The sequence below is a fragment of the Perca fluviatilis genome, chromosome 16 (genome assembly GCF_010015445.1).
Source record: "Perca fluviatilis chromosome 16, GENO_Pfluv_1.0, whole genome shotgun sequence".
In the NCBI taxonomy this organism is placed as follows: domain Eukaryota; kingdom Metazoa; phylum Chordata; class Actinopteri; order Perciformes; family Percidae; genus Perca; species Perca fluviatilis.
This window is the reverse complement of record NC_053127.1, coordinates 10,748,190-10,768,420: the sequence shown is the minus strand read 5'-3', so window position 1 is coordinate 10,768,420 and position 20,231 is coordinate 10,748,190. Positions and strand designations below refer to the sequence as shown.

The 20,231-nt window shown below is 40.7% G+C and overlaps 1 protein-coding gene across 2 annotated transcripts in view; it reads left to right on the top strand.

The window, feature by feature from the left end:
- The window catches only part of LOC120543827 (F-BAR and double SH3 domains protein 2-like), a 29,099-nt gene extending 10,130 nt beyond the window's left edge, over window positions 1–18,969 (top strand). Inside the window, exons 1-17 of one of the 2 annotated variants that reach the window (XM_039777105.1) lie at window positions 1,105–1,295; window positions 1,957–2,033; window positions 3,301–3,445; window positions 3,842–3,975; window positions 5,654–5,708; window positions 5,802–5,930; window positions 6,019–6,141; window positions 8,571–8,666; window positions 14,046–14,162; window positions 15,539–15,634; window positions 16,015–16,167; window positions 16,308–16,442; window positions 16,661–16,744; window positions 16,882–17,065; window positions 17,172–17,395; window positions 18,433–18,643; window positions 18,745–18,967. In XM_039777105.1, the coding sequence (XP_039633039.1) occupies window positions 3,305–3,445; window positions 3,842–3,975; window positions 5,654–5,708; window positions 5,802–5,930; window positions 6,019–6,141; window positions 8,571–8,666; window positions 14,046–14,162; window positions 15,539–15,634; window positions 16,015–16,167; window positions 16,308–16,442; window positions 16,661–16,744; window positions 16,882–17,065; window positions 17,172–17,395; window positions 18,433–18,643; window positions 18,745–18,878 (2,016 nt within the window). In that variant the 5' untranslated portion in view covers window positions 1,105–1,295; window positions 1,957–2,033; window positions 3,301–3,304 and the 3' untranslated portion in view covers window positions 18,879–18,967. Of the gene's footprint in view, window positions 1–1,104; window positions 1,296–1,956; window positions 2,034–3,300; window positions 3,446–3,841; window positions 3,976–5,653; window positions 5,709–5,801; window positions 5,931–6,018; window positions 6,142–8,570; window positions 8,667–14,045; window positions 14,163–15,538; window positions 15,635–16,014; window positions 16,168–16,307; window positions 16,443–16,660; window positions 16,745–16,881; window positions 17,066–17,171; window positions 17,396–18,432; window positions 18,644–18,744 lie in introns of those variants that run through there. The other variant, XM_039777104.1, reaches the window with a different exon arrangement.
- Window positions 18,970–20,231: the final 1,262 nt, after the last annotated feature.

Sequence of the window (20,231 nt, the reverse complement as noted above, 5' to 3'; positions counted from 1 at the left end):
TCGGGCAAATTTTTTTTTGTGGCACACTTCCTCCTGGACTAATTCCTGATTGGCTAAATAGTCCATTGGAAACTGTGAGCATGTGTCTGGCAGACAATACATCAATGTAGTTATCAGCTGCAGGCCCATGCTGTGCTGTAACATTTTTAGGGGCAGGAAAACGTGCATTACACAATGGGTATTTAACTATGTTGAGATTATTTTATTTACTTGTATTCAAATGTTATATAAATGCAGTAAGAATGTCAAAAAGAATAGTCAAACTGAGACATGTTTGTATCCAGCCGGTCAAGATCAGCCTGCAGGCGAGTTTTTGTAACCCTTTACATGTGTGTTTTATTGGATATGCATGCCCAAGTTATACCATTGCTTTGAAAGATTTCGTCAGAACTGAGCAATGCAACACAGTTCTGCCTTCCCATGCTAGTGATTATCAAAGCTGGATGTATTTGTATTATTTATTTTAGTGTATTTAACTATAGTTTCATCAGACTAATTTCATCAAATCTAAAACCCCTTAGACTGTGGTAAATGCCGGTCAAAGGTAGTTCAACAGAAAATGTTTTTATATCATTGTAAATTGAATATGTTTGGTTTTAACGCTGTTTATCGAACAAAACAAGTAATCTGAAGATGTCACCTTGAGCTCTGGGACCCTTTTATGGGCATTTTCTTACATTTTAGACAAAACAATGATTTGGATAATTGGATTAAGTGGTTACTTCCAGCACTAAAATGAAGAAAATGTCTTTATTGTGTGTCTCAGTTTGAAAGATGTTCTGTGTGTCTGGGTTGTGCTGCCTGCTAGTTATGTGATCAATTGGACACCCGCTGCCAATGGTTGAATCAAAGTGGGTCAGAGGGTCTCAGAAACACTTCGTCCCCTTTGGTTTTTTTTATTTTTTTTAAATCTCTTCTCTTTACGCGCCTATTCTGGGTCTCTTACACCTGCAAGCTGCTTAAGCCATTAGCCAATTGCTATTCAAACCACACAGTTGTGATAAAATGTCCTCCTCTGTGTGGCTCTTCCTCTGCCTCGTCCTCACATCCCCTCCTCCTTCTCCTCCTCCTCTTCCCTTGTTCCCATCACACTATTCAGGCGTGTCTGCTAGGCTAGCTCAGTGTCTATCTGGATCCCACAATGGCCGGGTTTGTAGCGGCTTTTGAAGCTTTGGCACCAAGATCACCAAGACCAACGAGTTCAGAGCCGAGTCTAGCCTGTCTCAGGACTGCATGACAGGGCTGGTCCTTTCACAGTGGACAGTGGAGGGAAAGATAAAGCAGAAATCACTTGAGTGAGCAAAAGCAAAGCCACAAGTGTGTGTGTGTGTGTGTGTGTGTGTGTGTGTGTGTGTGTGTGTGTGTGTGTGTGTGTGTGTGTGTGTGTGTGTGTGTGTGTGTGTGTGTGTGTGTGTGTGTGTGTGTGTGTTGTGTGTTTGTGTGTTTGTGTGTGTTTGTGTGTGTTTACTCTGTCCTACTATTTTGGTTCTTCAAAGGTTAACCTCACTGTTGGCCGAGGTGGAGGAACCTAATATATCTCCAGGGGTGAATGTGGTGGTAATAAATTAAAATTATCTTCCAAAAATTGAGCCCACATCAGCCTAGAAATCAGCAAGTGAGGCCAACCTCAAAACTCCTGGCTAACAGTTGAAGGAGTCCATGCAGTGTTGAATCACATTGAAATCTGAAAGTACTTTTTAATGAGCATGGATTTTAAAATAGCATAGCGTATCTCAGAAAAGTTGTTATATTTTACTGACTTTTTATGTTTGGAGGGAATAGGTCTCTTCATACTTCTTCTGCATTCTCTGGCTGCTTGGTGGTATATAGGACAAGATCAGGGGTGGACACGACACACAGTCTTCAGACCATGTCCTATGTGAAGATGAGATGCAGGAAATGTGTATTGGTGTCAAATGTGAAAGGTCATCCCTGCTTTTGTTTCTTCTCTTCCAGGCCCTCCAGAAGTTGGCAAATCAGTATCTAAAGAGGGAATGGCCGGACAGTCTGACAGAAGAACAAACCGACCACAGGTAACGACTTTTTCCACTGTAGGTACATGATTTTGATCAGGCGTGTCCTCTTTGAAATGTAATCTTTTCTTGTACATACAGTACAGAGCATCTCTGTCAAATCAAATGCTTATTGTGCTCTATAGCTCTAATTAAATTGTGGTTTAAAAAAAAAAAAAAATCCATCCAGAATTGAGATCACGATTTTCTTCCACAATTCTTAGGGATTGAAAATGTTGTATTGCAGTCCACATTGTCTTCATGCAGACAGTATAAACAGCATTATGGTAAATAACACACCGCTCACATGTAGCCAGATGTTGCCTCTTCTGAAAACATTGAGGCCAGTTATTAACAGAGACTGTGTTCACAATGTTTGATCCATTTATATATTTATATGCAAACCATTTTTCCACCTTCAAACTCCAGAATGTAAGAGCCTGCTTCAGACCTGCGTGAACCTTAAGGATCCTCAGTCTGTGAGCTCAGACTGTTCATGATGAAGTAATTAATGTTCAAAACGATTAATGATCACGTTTGATTCCAGAGTTCAGCTCGACCACACATCATCTTCACCATCACTGGGTTTTTTTGCGTCTCTGACACTTTTTTATTTTTCCTAAGAAGCTTCTTCTTTCACCGCATTTTACTCCGCTGTCTCTCACACACATTGGTAGAGCTGCAACAATGTGTTGCTTTATCGATAAGTTGCATCTATTCTCTCTAGCAACTATTTTTAAAATTGCATAATTGTTTTATTCATTTTTTTTAACAAAATATTTGCTGTTTCTTAAATGAAAGTGTGAAGATTTTATGTTTTTTCTTTGATATACATTATATTAAACTGAAAATCATTGGTTTGAACAAAACAAGACATCTGAAGACGTCACCTTGGGCTGTAGGAAATTAAAACATGATTCACTATTTTTAGACACAATGAATAATGGATTAATCGAGAAAATAATTGGCAGATGTAAATAATGTTTAGTAGCATTCCTACATGTAAGATTTATTTACAGTGATGTGCTGCCCCCCACTTCATGTGCATGGTTTGTCACAAGTAATGCAAACTTGAAAGAAATTAGAAGTATTTGTTTTGATGCAGTGGACCTCCCTGCTAATATAAACACAGCCTGAATGGAGATTGTGATCTTATTTCGATTAATTGTGCAGCCCAACTCCAAAAATATTATCATTTGGTTACAATAAATTACAGCAAAAAAAAAAAAAAAAGATTATTGAGGTTGTGAAGTAACCCATCTGTATTTTTGTTTATGTTTGGTTTTAGGAACATGTATTGTGTATGGAGGGCCTATTTGGAGGGTACGGTCCAGGTCACCCAGTCCAGAATCAGCGCCTGTGATAACTACAAAGTCCAAGTTGCTGATCCAGCCAAGATGGGCAGACTGCAGAAGGAACAGCAGCTGAGGAAGGTTATACATGTTCTTTGTCCTTTTCAGAATAATCAAACTTCATGTAAACAACCAGTGTAATACTGATTAACAGTGTAATAAATAATCTGACAAATGAGGGCAGAAGTCACAGCAGTTCTTATCATTAATGACTAAAACTGATCATCATGTCTGAGTCCGCCTCGACTCGTGCTGAAAAGTAACCCTTTCTACTGTTGCTCTGCCTGCAGCATACAATGCTGCTCTTGTTCAGATTTACCTTTACCTAAGAAATGCCATTATAGTTTCTGTATACATTTCGTTATGACATTACTCACACAGTAATTTGCATATTATTCAGGCAATATATTGCAGAAATAATAATTTGCATAAATGTAAAGATTTTTCTTTGTGTGTCTCCCAACCGTTCGTCCTCAGTGTATTGAACAGCTGACGGTGGTTCAAGCTGAGCTGCAGGGGTCGGTGAAGGAGCTGACCAAGAGCAGGAAGAAGTACCAGGAGGCTGAGACGATGGCACAGGCTGTCCGAGAGAAGGCAGAGCTGGACGCCAAGTATGAACCAAATTACTCTACTGTCTTTGGTAGATTATAGTGATGTTATTTACTGGTTTACAAGCAAAGGAATTAAGTGGGAAATGTCACTGCTGCCTGTTAAACACCACATTTAAATTAAAAGTTATTTTACAAAAATACTGTATGTAGAAATAATACCAAAAATAGCACCAATCAATTGACGCTGATTCTTTCTGCCTGGTATTTGTCACTGAAAGTACCTAAGAGCAAATACATTATACAAACAACTAGAGCTAATTGATAATGAAAATAGTTTTAGTTTGTTTCAGCTCAACAAACAACTAATATTGAGGGAGAAGTCTCTTCTCAACACTTTGTCTTGGCACAACGTGAACAGCTGGCACTTTGACTCACCACATTGCAGACATTTTTCTGCCCATCAGGAGAGTTTATTATAGAGCTGAGGCACAGCTCGGTGAATTTTTGCTGTCTGAAAGGCTTAGCAGTTTGGTTGGCACTCCTTCTAATACTACAAACACTACTTTCTTCTGGCCTGATGTGTGTGTATACACACACACGCACACTCACACACACGCACCCGCACACACACACATTCTTCTAAATGTCTGTAGAGTGACTAGAGAAGTAGAGTTGGATATTTTAATCTCTGCGGTGACGTACACAAATGTTTTTTTTACATGCATGCAACTATTTTTTATTTTTTTTGCTAAATAACTGCACAATCTTCACATCCTACATGTGTGTTACAAGCTGTAGTTTTTACAGTAAGAAACCAGGTTACCCCGGAGAAACTACATCACGCAGTTAACACGTTGACATGCACTGTAGTAACCTGGTTACTGTAAATCTGCGTATGCATGCAGCAGGTCAGTAATCAGAATTTTACCTTATTTTGGAAGCATAGATTGCTTATTTTAACTGTAGTGATAGAAACTTCCTCTCTTTTATAATTTGTCTTTATTTTGTTTGTATATGTGAGCAGAAGGACTGAGCTTTTCCACACAGCGTGAACGTTTCTGAATTTTACAAATATTCAGTGTTAGAAACAAACTCACTTAGAATTCTAGAGGCTACTTTATTGGTTCTGTCTCAGTCAGACTTTAGATGGAGATATTTTAAATATGAGAACGCATTGCTCCATGTATTTATATCTCTCCCTGTTTTTTGAAGTCTTATTCACGCACATGCATACATGCAAAAAGATGATTGGAAACATGGTAACCCGAATACACTGCCAAGACATGTGTTCTCCAGGAGAAATCTAGCAGGGGACATCAGATTTCTGCAATCCAGATTTCTCGTTTAAATGACATTTAAGAACTTGCTACTTTAGTGTCTTTTCAACATACCATAATGTTGTTTTAAGCATGTGAACTTCTAGCCTGCTGGCCCTCTGGTTGTTCCCACCTCAGTATGAGGGAGTAAATGACAACCAGTAGGATTACAGTACATGTTAACTTGACAATATCAGCTATTCGGTGGCAAATTGACTCGAAACAGTCATATTTAACTTAATTTAAAAACCTGAGAGGCCTCTTGTTCTAGAATGTGTCCATACTTTGCTGACGTGATTACATAAAAGAATAAACATGTGAAAATGAGCCATATGCTGCTCATATGCAAAACCACCACTATAAAAAAACATTACAATACTTATATAGTTATGAAGTCAAACAATGTCTTTTCTTCTGTTCAGGTCCAAGCTAAGTCTCTTCCAGTCCAGATCCAGTCTTCAAAGGGCGAGTGTAAAGGTAAAAGATCTTTACATCCCCCCCCCAAAAAAAACCTGCTCTACATTTTGTGACATTTTGGTGTCAGCGGTAATGAACTTTTTTACCTTCCAGCTGAAAGCCAAGAGGAGTGAGTGCAACTCCAAAGCCACGCATGCCAGAAATGACTACCTTCTAATGCTAGCAGCCGCTAACGCTCACCAGCAGCGCTACTATGACACAGACCTCATGGACTGCATCAAGGTAAGGATGTGCACTCTGAATGGGTGGGTGGGTCAGTGGTGGGAGATAGACATTTACTGTTAACTTGAAAGTGTGTATTTGTCTGCAGGTCTTAGATGGAAAAATCTATGAGCAGGTAAAAGATTACCTGGTCTCGCTGTGTCAGACTGAGCTGGAAACTTACCAGGCTGTCCACAACACCTTCAACCAGCTTTTAAACAGCTCCAGTGGGGTAAGTCTTCAAACCGAGTGGACAACCGGCACTTTATTTTAGTATCCAAGTCCTTTTTAATATTGGGTATCTGCCGTTACCTTAATGACACAGCTGCATAGTGCAGAAAGTTTAACTGGGAGACTCCTAAAATTGACGTGAGGCTATAAGCTAGAGATAAAATGTATCACTCTGTTATAGTTGTTGAAACTAATGAAATACTCATGATTGCTCAGAGACGTTACAGTGGGGAGTTTTTATTTCTGAGCAAAGACAACAGCCAAGTTTAATTTTGCCCTATCATCAAGTTACATGCAGAATTAACGTTAATTATTGACAGCTGATTTTAACCAGCAAAAGTGACGTTCAGTGCTGGCTTAAAATGGTAAGCTGCTAACTGAAAGTTTTTTTTTATACACTTCTCTTTGCTAACAATAAACAGATAGGTAAGATAGAACATTCAGTAACAGATTTGTTTGTTGGAGTTTAGCAAATGTGTGTTTGTAGTCAGTGAAATGCTCACACTGTAGATCTGAAGTCATAAAGAAGAGAAACTGCAACACTAGTAGGCAGAGGTGGAAAAAACAACAGTAGAGTTCAGTAAAGAAAGGATCTGCTTTTGATCTGGTCTATTTTAGCTAATGCCAGTCTAAAAGATTATACCAAGATCATCCCTGAAACCGACCCTTATAGTGGGTTTAGGACATCTCTTAAGGCCCTGACACACCAACCCGACTGCCGACCGTCGTCAGAAAAGGCAGTCAGACTGATCAGTCGGCTCCCCGAGGTCCAAAAAGTGCCTCGGAACACACCCAAGCGACGCCGACTTGAGCGTACGTTTTGCGCGTGCGCGAGACGTAATACGTTTCCATAACAGCAGGCGGCGCTAATCTGTATTGTCGCCCAAAAGATGAAAACCGTAAATTGCGAACGCGTCACGTGGGTCTGGCTTCTCCATCCGAACATAATGGCGGCTTGTTCGAAATACGATCTTGTATTTTACGAAAATAGTTCACCGAAATGTGTTTCTGAAAACATTTTAAGCGAGAAATAGGCCATGCAGTCGCTGAATCTGTCTTCATTTCAGATCGACATAGGTCAGTTCAAAGGTCCCATGACATGGTGCTCTTTGGATGCTTTTATATTGACCTTAGTGGTCCCCTAATACTGTATCTGAAGTCTCTTTCCCGAAATTCAGCCTTGGTGCAGAATTACAGCCACTAGAGCCAGTCCTACAATGAGCTTTCATTAGGATGTGCCATTTCTGTGTCTGTAGCTATTGAGGAGGAGAGAGGGGGGGGCAAGGTGGAGGGTGGGGGGTGGCCTTGACCAACTGCCACTTTTCTCGTTTGAAAGCCATGATGTCTCTCTCTCATGGGTTGGCCAAATTCTCTGGGTGGGCAAAGCAGAGAAAGGGGAGGTAACCTTGCTCCTTATGACCTCATAAGGAGAAGATTCCAGATCGGCCCATCTGAGCTTTCATTTTCTCAAAGGCAGAGCAGGATACCCAGGGCTCGGTTTACACCTATCACCATTTCTAGCCACTGGGGGACCATAGACAGGCTGGGGGAACGCATATTAATGTTAAAAAACCTCATAAAGTGAAATTTTCATGCCATGGGACCTCTAAAAGATTTTCGTCAGTTTTTGAGAGGTGTCCGTCACTCATCCCGCTCGTCATTTGCGGGTTAGCACTCCACCAATCGGATTGGTCATTGAGTCCGACTGCCCGCCCTCCGACCCAGCAAGTCAGGTGGGCCAAAATGAAGGCCGACGGCCCCTCTGACAGACGACGGCACGGAACAGACTCAAGTCACTGACGGATTTATTGGGTTGGTGTGTCAGGGCCTTTACACGTCCGTATCCTTCAGTGTCTTTGGAAGAGCTGAACTCCACTGCTTCACCACCTGCTAAATAATTGGAAGGTTTGAGTTACCTTGGCGCTCCTCGGTTACATGCTCTTGAGCCATCGTTGGCCTCTTTTAGTTTGGTTTGTTCAGGTTCATCTTGCCTCTCTGGAGCAAGAGTGGCATTTTGTTTCTGCTCAGGCCAGAATATGAACAAATCATTAGAGAGGGAAGCAGTGGGTACTGTGGTTTTAAACGGAGCTCACATTTCAGCGTATATACTTCCTGTGTCAACACCACTTCCCTGAAACAACTTATGTGTGCTTTGTGTAATGTGACATTTAGATTTGACTAGATGAAGTGCTAAAGAATACGTTTGATGCTTTATTATGTTGTGTTTTGGGGTCTAAACATGGTGTCAAGATCTGTTTCACTGTGCTGCGTATGCAAATCTCGGAAAACTAAATACATGCTCTACTTCTGGAGGCTGATGAATCTAGTGAACTGAAATTTTTCCGGATAAAGTTACATTAAACATAACATTTCTGGAAAAACCTAAACATGTATTTGATCTTATCCCTTACAACACACACATATATGTAGGTTCTGCAGGAGTTTCACCAGCAGCAGTTTGTACAGAAGAACCTCATGTTCCAGCAAGCCCCGGACTTCTTGTACCAGCCCAGCGACTCAGATACGGTAAATCCTGATTATTTATTTTTTATTACTACTGTAGTGGCAGATGTGCTCCTTTTCTTTGGTCCCCAGACTTCATTATAACATGGAAGTAGATTTATTTGAAGTCAATAACTTTTTAGTTTGCTCAGTGTGTGAAAGTGTTTTTTCATACATTTTCTGTGCTGTATATGTTGTATAAGACACTAAAGGCAACAAAGACAACACACTTATTAAAGATAGACTGTTTATATGTCAGAGATATAACCTCTAACACCTCTTGACTGCACAAATGCAGTAAAATGTCAAAACCAAATGGGGGTAATCTTTTTTTGTAAAATATAGCACAAATTCATTCTGTTGTTTACTCTGTCATGGAGGACAGCAGCTGTGTTTTACTATGATACTGAATCACACTGAACAAAGTAACGAAACATCCATTTCACCGAAATATTCGTACATGTTACAAGCCAGCTGCCATCGTTATCTTACACTATGGCAGCCTGGGGTAAATAAATGCAACCAGCAGGATTAGAGTACATGTTAACTCGATAATATCAGCTAGGGCTGCACGGTATGAGGAAAATATCTAATTGCGATTATTTTGACTGATATGATTCACGATATTGGAGGGAATGATCATTTTTGTATTATTCTCATTTTCATTGAAAAATATTAAAATGAAAAAGATTTAAATTATGATAGTATGTTTTTTTTTTTGCGTGGATCTGTACTAAACAAAGATCTGTAGTCTGTAGAATACAATTTGTAGGCCGGGACGTTTCTGCAGCACCACAATACTTCATTCAGAATGGTTTGACACATATTTTGCCTTTTAACAAATATTGTGCCCCCCTGTGATTTGGATATTGCACTAGTCCATATTGCGATTTTGATAAAATTTCAATTAATTGTGCAGCCCTAATATCAGCTATTCATCTCAAATCAGTTTTACATTTGAGTTGTGGTCAAATGAACACCACCACCACCTTTACTGCTGAGCCTCTAGTCCATTATAATGTCTAACAGGGGTCCTAATTGTTCTCAGAAGCAGATTGACTCCGCTTGACTGGATTTGTGAAGAAGGTTCAGGAAATTTTGATGACTTGCACAGAAGCATTTAATGAATCTCGTTTGACAAAAAATGTGTCAGCCTGGCCAAACTGCAGTAGAGCCTATGCTAGGTGTGTGCGTTTATTCACCTGTGTCTTTCCTGTGTGTGTGTGTGGGGCGTTCTCCAATTCCGGCGATCCTGGGAGATACACAGGCCCAAACCTTTTGTTATCATACAGCTGCTCAGTCTCCCTCAACTCAGAAGACCCAAAATTGATGAATGGCCTGGCCTATGCAGGTTGTGATGAAGGGTTTCTGAATTGAACATATTTGGATTAAGCCTGTGACTTTAATGTGACCTAGGGTACTACTAGTCTCAATTTAGCAGCATGTTGTGTTTAAGCTGGACATTCTACCACACAAACCCTCTGGCTTTTGTCCCCTTAAAAAGAAGCAACTGTCTATGTGTGACTACTCATCATCAGTTTAATATTTCTCTATGTATATACTTATATTTCTATAAGTCATGAGCAGCTCAGTCAATGTGATTTTCCCTTAGATAGTTTGGTTTTCATACATTTTAGAGGATTTAAGTGCTGAAACTGTCTAGTATGTTACAAGCAATTATTAATCGGTAGAGAAAAGTCAGATAGAAAATGATTACATTTTGTGTAGAAGAAATAGGTTTTTAATTCTCTCCATTCATATTGATCACATCACAGTCAGTTTATTGTGCAACCATTTTGGAGGGTCCCAACCCCCACTATAGTTAAAACAGTGTGGATGAGTTGGGTCAGTGGTGCAATCGGTCAGAAGCACAATGGATGACAGTTTAATTTGTTTAAGCTACATTCCAAAACCACTTCAAGTGGAACAAGTAGTTCATGGAACATCCTGATGGTCTGAGTGGGTCAAGTCGTTTTAGCAGATGGCTTCAATACCTGGTTTGGATTCAGCTCAGGACCGTTGTCACATGTCGGTTCTTCCGCAACTTCGGTCCAGAGTCATAAATATCTCAACAATTATCAGATGGATCGCCATGAAACTTAAAGCAGACATTCCTGGTGGATGAAGCCTACTATTTTTGGTGATCCCCTGACTTTTCCTCAAGTGCCACCAGTAGGTCAACATTTTTACTGAAATATGACAATATCTTGACATTTACTGCATGGATTGGCACAACATTTGGTGCAGATATTCATCATCCCTGGAGGATGAATCCGGCTGACTCTATAGAGACAGAGCATGTGAAGATGCCTCCTTGTCAATTCTGTCTGCTAGCAAACAACAGAAAAATGCCAAAAAGCTGCTGTATTGTTTGTTTATTAAGGATCCCCATTAGTCATCACCGTAGTGAAGACTGTTCTTCCTGTGGTCCAACACAAGACAAACACAAACAAATATTATAAAGCAAAATACATGTTATATTAGAACAATGAAATCCTCCTGGATTTTGTAAAACAAAAGGCACAGTAGCATGGAAGCAAGAAACTGGAAGTTATTCATCATTTAAGATCTCTTCCTGTGTAGAGGAACTTGCCCAACAGATATCTTCTACTTTTCATTTGGGACTGAGCCTTTAACTGACTTGCAGTACATACAAAAACTTTGTTTATTGTCAAATATGGAAGGATATAGACGAACTCATATAGTCTCACCAGTCTTTCCCAGCACAGTGACTCATTAACAAGCAGCGTCACAGGATTCTGAGTAATGACCTCAGGCATAACAGGAAATTAACTTTGATCCATTGTAAACATACGGTATTTTCTCGTGTTTGAATCATTAACAAAACTTTATTACAGTCATATTAAATAATTGGGGGTGGCTTATATACTGTTAAGCTACGTGCAGATCAACATTAGCTGCTTTGGCATCAACACAGAGAGCTGCTGGAAAAATACAACAGGTCGTCTGGCATTAAGGTTAAACTTGGCTCAACTTCATTCAACAAAATGCTGCAATGGCTAATGTAACACATGCAAGTGCATATCAACATGAAAGACATACTGTGATAACTTTCCAGATTTGTAAAATACTTCCTCATGATATGATACTGTAAACACCTGTTGAGTGTTTTGGCGTCTGATAGGCCTTCAATGAATTGATCTATTACTTAAGATCCTGGACATCCTGGTTTGTATTTCATTATTTCCTACCAGTATCAACATAGCCCTGCCAATGCACCCCATTGCTGCAGTGGCCTTATCAAAATCTGTTCTCCCACTTACCTTAACCAAACATTTGGGACTATAAACGTTTTGTGTGTAAAATCTGCATCCTACCAACAGCAAATCTCACCCGAGTCACGGGCACTAATTCAAATGCAATCTGTTCTACACTGTGCCTTTGCACACTTGTTTATGAAGTCCAAAGCGTCTCCATTTTCCACCCATACTGGTCATTTATAGCATTTTTTCCCTCTATAAAACTAAATTAAATATCAGCATAAATGTCAACTCCAGTCCAAAAATCTGTTTTTAGGACAACCCTGGTGTGCAAAGCTGCTAGCGGTTTATTGGAGGCTGCTGCAGATGAATGTAATGAATTGCAGTCCATGTCGCACTCTCACTTCTTTCCTAGTCATACTAGTCCAGTCCTCCTTTGCACTGGTCTTCTGCTCCACTGGACAACAGTGGGCAATTTGTTCAAACTGCAAATGCTGGCGTTGTTTTCATTGGAAGTCAAACAAGCAGCAGCCTGTTCCTAAAGAAAACATTAGTGGTGGAGAGCCTTCCCTCGCTCCCTCCCTCTCCCTATACCACTTGCACCAGACAGAGGGATCCGGTAAGGAATAGAGCTGAACTGGAGGGAGGGGCAGGAGGCAGGCCGGGCCCTGTGAACGGCCCATCTGTGAAAAGGAGGCATTGTGAGTGGGCCTCATCAGAGTGCACTGACCCTCCCCACCCAGGCCTTTTCCCTCCATACACACACTGCTGTTGTCATGTGTAAGGTTGTCATGTGTAAACCTCTGAACTCGCATTTTAGGGATTTAGGGATTTGTTTCGTTCTTTAAGAAATAAAAGTCCAATCAGAAACACTAAAACGAAATGCTGTCTCTGTCCACCTTCATAGGAGACTATGCCACCTTAAGCATCGATGTGTAGCATCAACACGTCTGTGGACAAGTGTTGCTGTTTTTGCCAGCAGAATTTGAAAGTAGTATTTCAACAGAAAGTTCCGCATCAGCTGCAGCCATCTTGGTTGTTTTTGAAAATTGCCACAACAGCGCTTCTCTTTACTAAGCTAAGTTTATGCTTGCCATAGTGTCCCTGGCGTGAGGGTGCACCATCCAAAAATAATGTCATCGTGTATTTAGTGTAAAGCGCGAATGTTCCACAAGTTGTCAGTCATCGTATCACACCCATCCTATATGAGATAAGCAGTTGCTTCCGGAACAAATTAAACTTGAGCTTGCTGATTTCGTCTGGTTCCCAGGCTAGCAGATTTATGCTTGATGCAAGATACTTGTTGAATTTCACCTGTTGATAACACCACCTCAGCGCTATAAGAATATCATAGGTTAATGAGCCGTATCATGCTTATCGTACAATGTAACCCCTTAACGCTGAAATAGAAATCCATCTTTAGGTTATCCCCCTTAAAAGAGCTTTTGGCGATATGCCTTGTGATGTTGTTGTGTGAGGAAGATGGTGGTGAGTGACATTTAAAATAGCAGCTGGAAATGTATAGATATACAGATTGCAGCCACAGTAAAGTGTTATTACAGAACATTTACAGATAAGCATCAACAGTAAACATCTGTTTGGGGGGGGGGGGGTTATTTAACCTACCAAATGCACTCGTTGACTGAGTGAAGCTGTTGGCTCTTCAGTGTTTCTCAGTATAAACAGATTTTTCTGACCTAGTTGGGTTTGGATTTTGGGTTCATACATAAATGTAAGATGAACAAGTTTCCTTGATGATGATGTACTTCCTAAATGCAGCCTGAAGAATTGACTTGAATGAACAGTGGTGACCCTAGGACAAATGCTCTATTCCACCTCCACTCCTATGTATGTCTTTCCTACAGAGCCCTTTTTTTTTAAACTAGGCCCATGTAATATGAAAGAGGAAGTTGCCACATCGACATAACAGGAGTGGTAAACATAACTTACACTGGTAGTTCTCTTACTGAAATTTGGGAAACCACAAGGTCCTCTTCAAGGTGTTCTGGTGGGTCATTGCATTAAGCAAGATTATTTTTAGGAAACATTCATTTTTATAAAGAATTAATTGTGTTTCACATATCAGCATTTTGATATACTGTACAGTATCTCTGTTAGCTTGGTTAAATTCTCTCTCTCTCTCTCTCTCTCTCTCTCTCTCTGTGTGTGTGTGTATTTGTAGGTGATGCAGCTGCAGAAGGAGAGTGGAACGTCAGAGGAGCACAGTCTGGATAAAGAGGCGAGGAAATGGGCAAGCCGCGTGGCCCGAGAATACAAGAGCATCATCCACACTCAGAGGGTGAGAACAAGATCAAACTGATGAAGAGATGGTGTTTAAGGCAGGAAGGAGATACTGTCACCTTATTCTCTACACGCTCTGGTCACTTAATCAAACGTGCACCTTTATTCACAAAGGCTCCCCTTTCTACGCTGTTAATCACATTTAGTTAAATTTGGACCCTAGGACTTCGGGGACATTTGCTGTTACTCCATTTTACAGGGAGGATTGTACTGTTAAGACAACCACATCCAAATGACGAGGATGGTTGCAATTTTGACCATTGTAATATAAGCCAGTGTTTTACATGCTCGAAAAAGCTCTGCAACGCAAGAGCAGAGAAAATTATTTTCAGATTTATTCCTCTGAGAACAGGAAAACATGAGCTTTCACAGAACAGTGGTCAGGTAATTCATGTTATAGTAACATGAAGAAGCCAACTTCTGTATCAAATATCTGAAAACATCGGCAGCCCTCAGTTTTTGTTACACTTTCAAAATCATTTGGATGGGGAGGAGCGGTAGTGGCATTGTATGCAACTGAATGCTTCTATTCACATGATTGGTATCGAAATGATGAATGAAAAAGATGTATCAAATGAAGTACTCTATTGGTATCATTATCCCTTTTAAGGGTACTGGTATTGGTACTGGTATCGTTACCTTTTTAAACGTTACTCTGCTCTAATTAAAGGAAGCCGAATAAGCTGCATTGTACCCATATGTTTACCGACAACTATCACTGGATTGCTTTGATACTGAAGGAAACTAAAACATGATGATTTTTAGGCAAATTCTGGAGTTATAGCCGGTGTCTTTTTTTCTTCTATGATTTTGAATCAGCTTTATAGGATGTTTATTTGCAATGAGGGAAGTTAGAGAGGACCAGTCAATCTAAATATACAAAGTACAGTGACGTGTGACAGCCTTACTGTTGATGTGATGTGTCACAAGATTACATCAGTTATGTTAATGCCCAATAGATATCTTATTCCACTTATCTGGAATTTGGCCTTTACTGTAAAGCTTAATTGTGGGTCAGTATCATAATCCATCCACCATGTGTAAAGGAAAATATGATGCAGCAAGCAATACAACGCAAGATAGACTGCATCATCATCACCTCACGTTATACCCGTTTCCTGATGTCATTTGGAAAGTCAATCCGTGAAGATAAATGATTGCCAACCTCATCAGTGATGTTATTTCCAAGAAACCAGGATCAAACGCTTCCCATTAAACAGGAAATAAATCTCTCTTTACGATGAAGCTCAGTCCAATGTCTTCAATTAATGACTTTATAGTTTTGATAGTTTCATTCCTATGTTTCTTATATATTTTGGATGATTGTTGTAATTATGTTAGTTGTTGAAATGTCTCTCTTTGATTTGTTTTTAGGCCCTGGAGGATTATGGGACGCAGGAATCATCAGAGCAAAACAGTGAGCTGGAGACCAAGATGGAGGTGGCCAGGCGGAGTCTTCGGAGAGCAGAGGTAATGTGTGTGTGTGTGTGTGTGTGTGTGTGTGTGTGTGTGTGTGTGTGTGTGTGTGTGTGTGTGTGTGTGTGTGTGTGTGTGTGTGTCTGTGTGTCTGTGTGTCTGTGTGTCTGTGTGTGTGTGTGTGTGTGTGTGTGTGTGTGTGTGTGTGTGTGTGTTACTGAAAGTGGCCCCACTACTCCCCCTGCTGGTTAAAATTATTCAGCAACTATTTTGTTAATTGATTAATCTTTTAAGTCTGTTTTCAAAGTGTGAGAATTTGCTGTCTTGAATTATATAAGGCAATGCCCTACTTAAGTATTTTAGACCACTGATCTTCTGATCGGTTTCCCAATCATTTTCCCAGTTTGTTCATTTATTTATTTTTATTTTGTCAGACAGTGAAAGTGAAAGCAGAGGCCCGTCTGGACTTGTTGAGGCAGGCAGGTGTTGCTGTTGAAACGTGGCTGAAGAGTGCCATGAACCAGGTGATGGAGGAGCTGGAGAACGAGCGCTGGAACAATCTCAATACCCATGATCCTTCACTCTCTGTAAGACCCACATCGTTTTAACATAGTATTTTTCATACTCAATTGTCTCCGTAGTCGTCAAGTTTACTGACATTTGTTGTAGCCATAAGAGTGCAGATTATTTAGTGTGATTAAGTGTAATGTCTGTCATATTCATGCAGGGGACAGCAGATTTGGAACGAGAGGATGAGGAGGAGATGGAGGACAGTGGTGAAGTGTTAGACGACAGCAGCTCCAGCCCCTCCAGCACCTTGAAAAACTATCCCCTCACCTGCAAAGTACTCTACTCCTACAAGGTACCAGCAGAATACAAACTGCTGCTTTTTGTGTGCATCTTTTGCCTTCTGTGGACCTGCTGTTGTCATCACAGCACATACTTGTGAATAATGTTTGTATAAACTGTCAATTTACATAGTTGTTCCTTCATTTTATGTGTTCGGTAGCATATAATTCAGGAGACGAATGTCACCTTCGTGCCAAAGAAATGCATTCTGAACTATTTCCATGTTTCCAGGCGTCGCAGCCAGATGAACTGACGATTGAGGAGCAGGAAATCTTGGAGGTCATTGATGATGGAGACATGGAGGACTGGGTCAAGGTACTCTACATGTATATTCACACATTTGAGCTACATTGTTCAATTTGTAGCTACAGATTTCAGCGTAACATATTTGTTTTGTGTTTTATGTTTGTTATGGATTTCCCACCAAGACTTCATATTTTCTGTATTTCCAGGCCAGAAATCGGAGCGGACAGGTTGGCTACGTCCCAGAGAAATACCTGCAGCTTCCTTCCTCCAACAGTCTGCTGAGCATGCTGCAGGCTCTTGCGGCACTGGATGCCCGATCCCATTCCTCCAGTAACTCCACTGAGCCTGAAACCGAACTACCAACTGGCTCAATCAACGGAGACTCCAGTGGTGAGGGATACCTTTTGCTGAATCGATGCTCATTCAGCCAATATTTTTGTCTGTGTCCTGCTACATTTCAGTCAGGGATTTCTCAACCTGTCCTCCTCTGTTGCAGTGTCATTTGCGAAGGCCCTGTACGACTACGCAGGACAAACGGATGACGAGCTGTCGTTTCCAGAAGGTGCCATCATCCGCATCCTGAGCAGAGAGACCCACGAGGATGACGGTTTCTGGGAGGGAGAGTTTAACGGCGTCGTCGGCGTCTTCCCTGCAGTTCTGGTGGAGGATCTCGCCGGCGCCAGCGAGAATGGAGATGGACAAAGAGATGTCAGTGCACAGGTATGTTGATGCTCAAATACTTAGAAATGACAAAAAAACTGAGGTATGTGACTGACGAATATGGCGAATATCTCTTGGCTAAATTTAAAGATTAGAGATGTAGCTCTTTGCATTTGGTTTAATACACGATTACTATACTTATACTATACTTATTACTATAACTTCAATGTATTTGAAGTATTGACACCCTCCTCTTGTGAGCTGATCAATCAACTGCATCAGATCAAAAAAAGACAAATCAGTGAGAAGCTAAGAAAGTGATGGTGTGGAAACACCACTGTTTTGACACTATAATAGTAATAAAAAACAGTTGCAATTAGAAATATTAATGGAAACTATAATAGCTTAGATCTCAATTGTATTTACCAATGAGCCATTGAAAAGCTACTTGGTTGGCCTAAACATTAAATGTACATACAGTTGAAAATAGTAGGTAGCTTGACTAACTTATGTGTCCTTGTTTCTGTAAGGGCCAGTATTGAGAAACCTTAACAAACCTTAACAATATGAGCCTATCTCTCAAATATCGTAACAAAAAAAAATGTAATTGACCTATTTGCATGAATGAAATTAATTAATCTGCATATTATCTAAGGTTCTGTAAATGATATCAAGGTTTGATTTATTACTGCTGACAACAGTAACACTGTTGCAAAGCTGTGTTTTCCTTGTTGCTGTTGAGTTTAGTAAGACCTACATTTTTGTGAAGAGAGTTTGTGCTCTTTTGCATCCTGCACAAGCTCAGTCACAAAAATTGTAATTTCTTTCTTTTCTTTTAATAAGCTCATTATCATTGATGGAAGGTGCGTGTGTTGTGCCTCTGGAGCTCTCCTACATATCCAAAGAGATGGAAGATAAGAAAGTTGATAAAATACTCTTTAGGAGATTTTTTGTCCAGTTTGGGCTGATTTTCTGCTCTGTGAGGCTTAATAAATCCCAGCCCTGGTTAGCCATGCAAGGCCAGTGTTCGCTAACATTTTTTTTACTGTCGCGCATCGTCCCTGTTTAAATTAATATTTTTGCTTGCTGTTTTCAAGGCGTCCCCCTCCCCTTTGGCCCAGTGCGACCAATCCCCTCGTAGTCCCTTCCAGCAGGGGCCTCTCCACAGCAGCCCCCTTCAGACGCCCACCATGTCCTCACCTTTGTCAAGTCCCTGCAGCGCAACAGCTTCTCCCATTGGCCGACCACCGTCCTATCACAACGGACATCACAGGCCACCACCAGCCCCCCACAAAAGCCCCTTTCAGAGTAAGATTTACCAGTTTTTCTGTATTATTAAATTAGTGAGTTTGATGTCTAAGTGGTAGTGAAATGAAAGGTAACTAACCTGTGTCCACTGCTGTCTTCAGGTCCAACCCAAGGCTCCCCTCAACCTCCCAAATACCCAGAGAGCAGCTCCAGCACCATTCGACCTGTGAGTCAACACACAATTAATCGTTTGGTCCGACCAACAGTCCAAACCCCAAAGTTTACAGTCATGTAAAACAGAGAGAACCTGGAAATTATCATATTTGAGAATCTGGAACCATCAAATTTAGCATTTTTGGTTTATAAAAAATAAATGATTATTTGATTTTAGCCAGCATAAAACTTAAACTTGGTATTGGTTTTACATCTGCAATGTGTTGTATGTTCTTGACTGTTAGTGATATCCCCACACGATATACAAGCACCACTTAGAGGGTCATGGCAACTATTATATGTCCAATCCTTGTAATCAGAACGTCCCCCTTTATCCGTCGTTTTACTCACATGTGTCTTGTGCATATGTATTTTTTTTTGTATATGGTTGCACAGATGCACACACAGACATGTGTTTTTTTTTTTTTTTTTATATGCATACGTGTGGTCATGCACGAGCTTACGTGTGTGTGTGTGTGTAAATGCATAAGCATGCATTGACATGCATGACACACAGACACATCATGACACACAGACACGTGACATAGACAGACACACAGAGACAGAGAGAGAGAGAGAGAGACAGAATGAGAGAGAGAGAGAGAGAGAGACAGAGAGAGAGAGAGAGAGAGAGAGAGAGAGAGAGAGAGAGAGAGAGAGAGAGAGACAGGCATGTGTGCAGCATAGGTATGCAAGACATGGTAGTGTGAGATATGAATAACCCCACTGACACCACATAAATGCACACACACAGATTCAAGAATAAAAAGTGAAAAATACAGCATGGGCCCAAGGTGTGACAGAAAGATACCGGAAAGGATCCCGACAACTGGGCTGAACCCCACAAAGGAGCTTAACCTGACCACAGAGCACGAGACAGGGAGGAATGAGATGGACACGCAAACCCAAGCAACTATGGAGACACACGTGAATGGATGGTGATAGGAAACAGAGAAAGAAAGGAACACACTTGAGGAACGGAACTTATGGAAGATAAAAGATAGGGAGTGGAAGAAATAAAAGTGGAATATAGTGGATGAAGGAGAGAGAAAGGAAAGGAAATGGAATAGGGGTAGACATGGAGGAGGAGTAGGGAAGGACTAGAGAGAAACGAATGGATATGGAGAAATGGATAAATAATGGATAACGAGGAGCACACGGAAATTAAACTTATGGATGGAATGAAAGGAAGGAAATAATGGAATAGTGAAAGGTAGGACAGGAAGGTAGTGGAGACATGGAAAGGAGAATGGATAGAAAGCAGGAAGGAAGGAATGGAAAGGAAGGGTGGAAGGAATAATGACAGAATAAGAATGACCCACAGGCGGACTGGATACGGAATATGGATAGACTGATTGAATGGAATGATGGGATGAGTGAGTGGAAGGATATAGAGGTATAGAGGAGATAGAATGAGACACAGAAATAGGAAAGA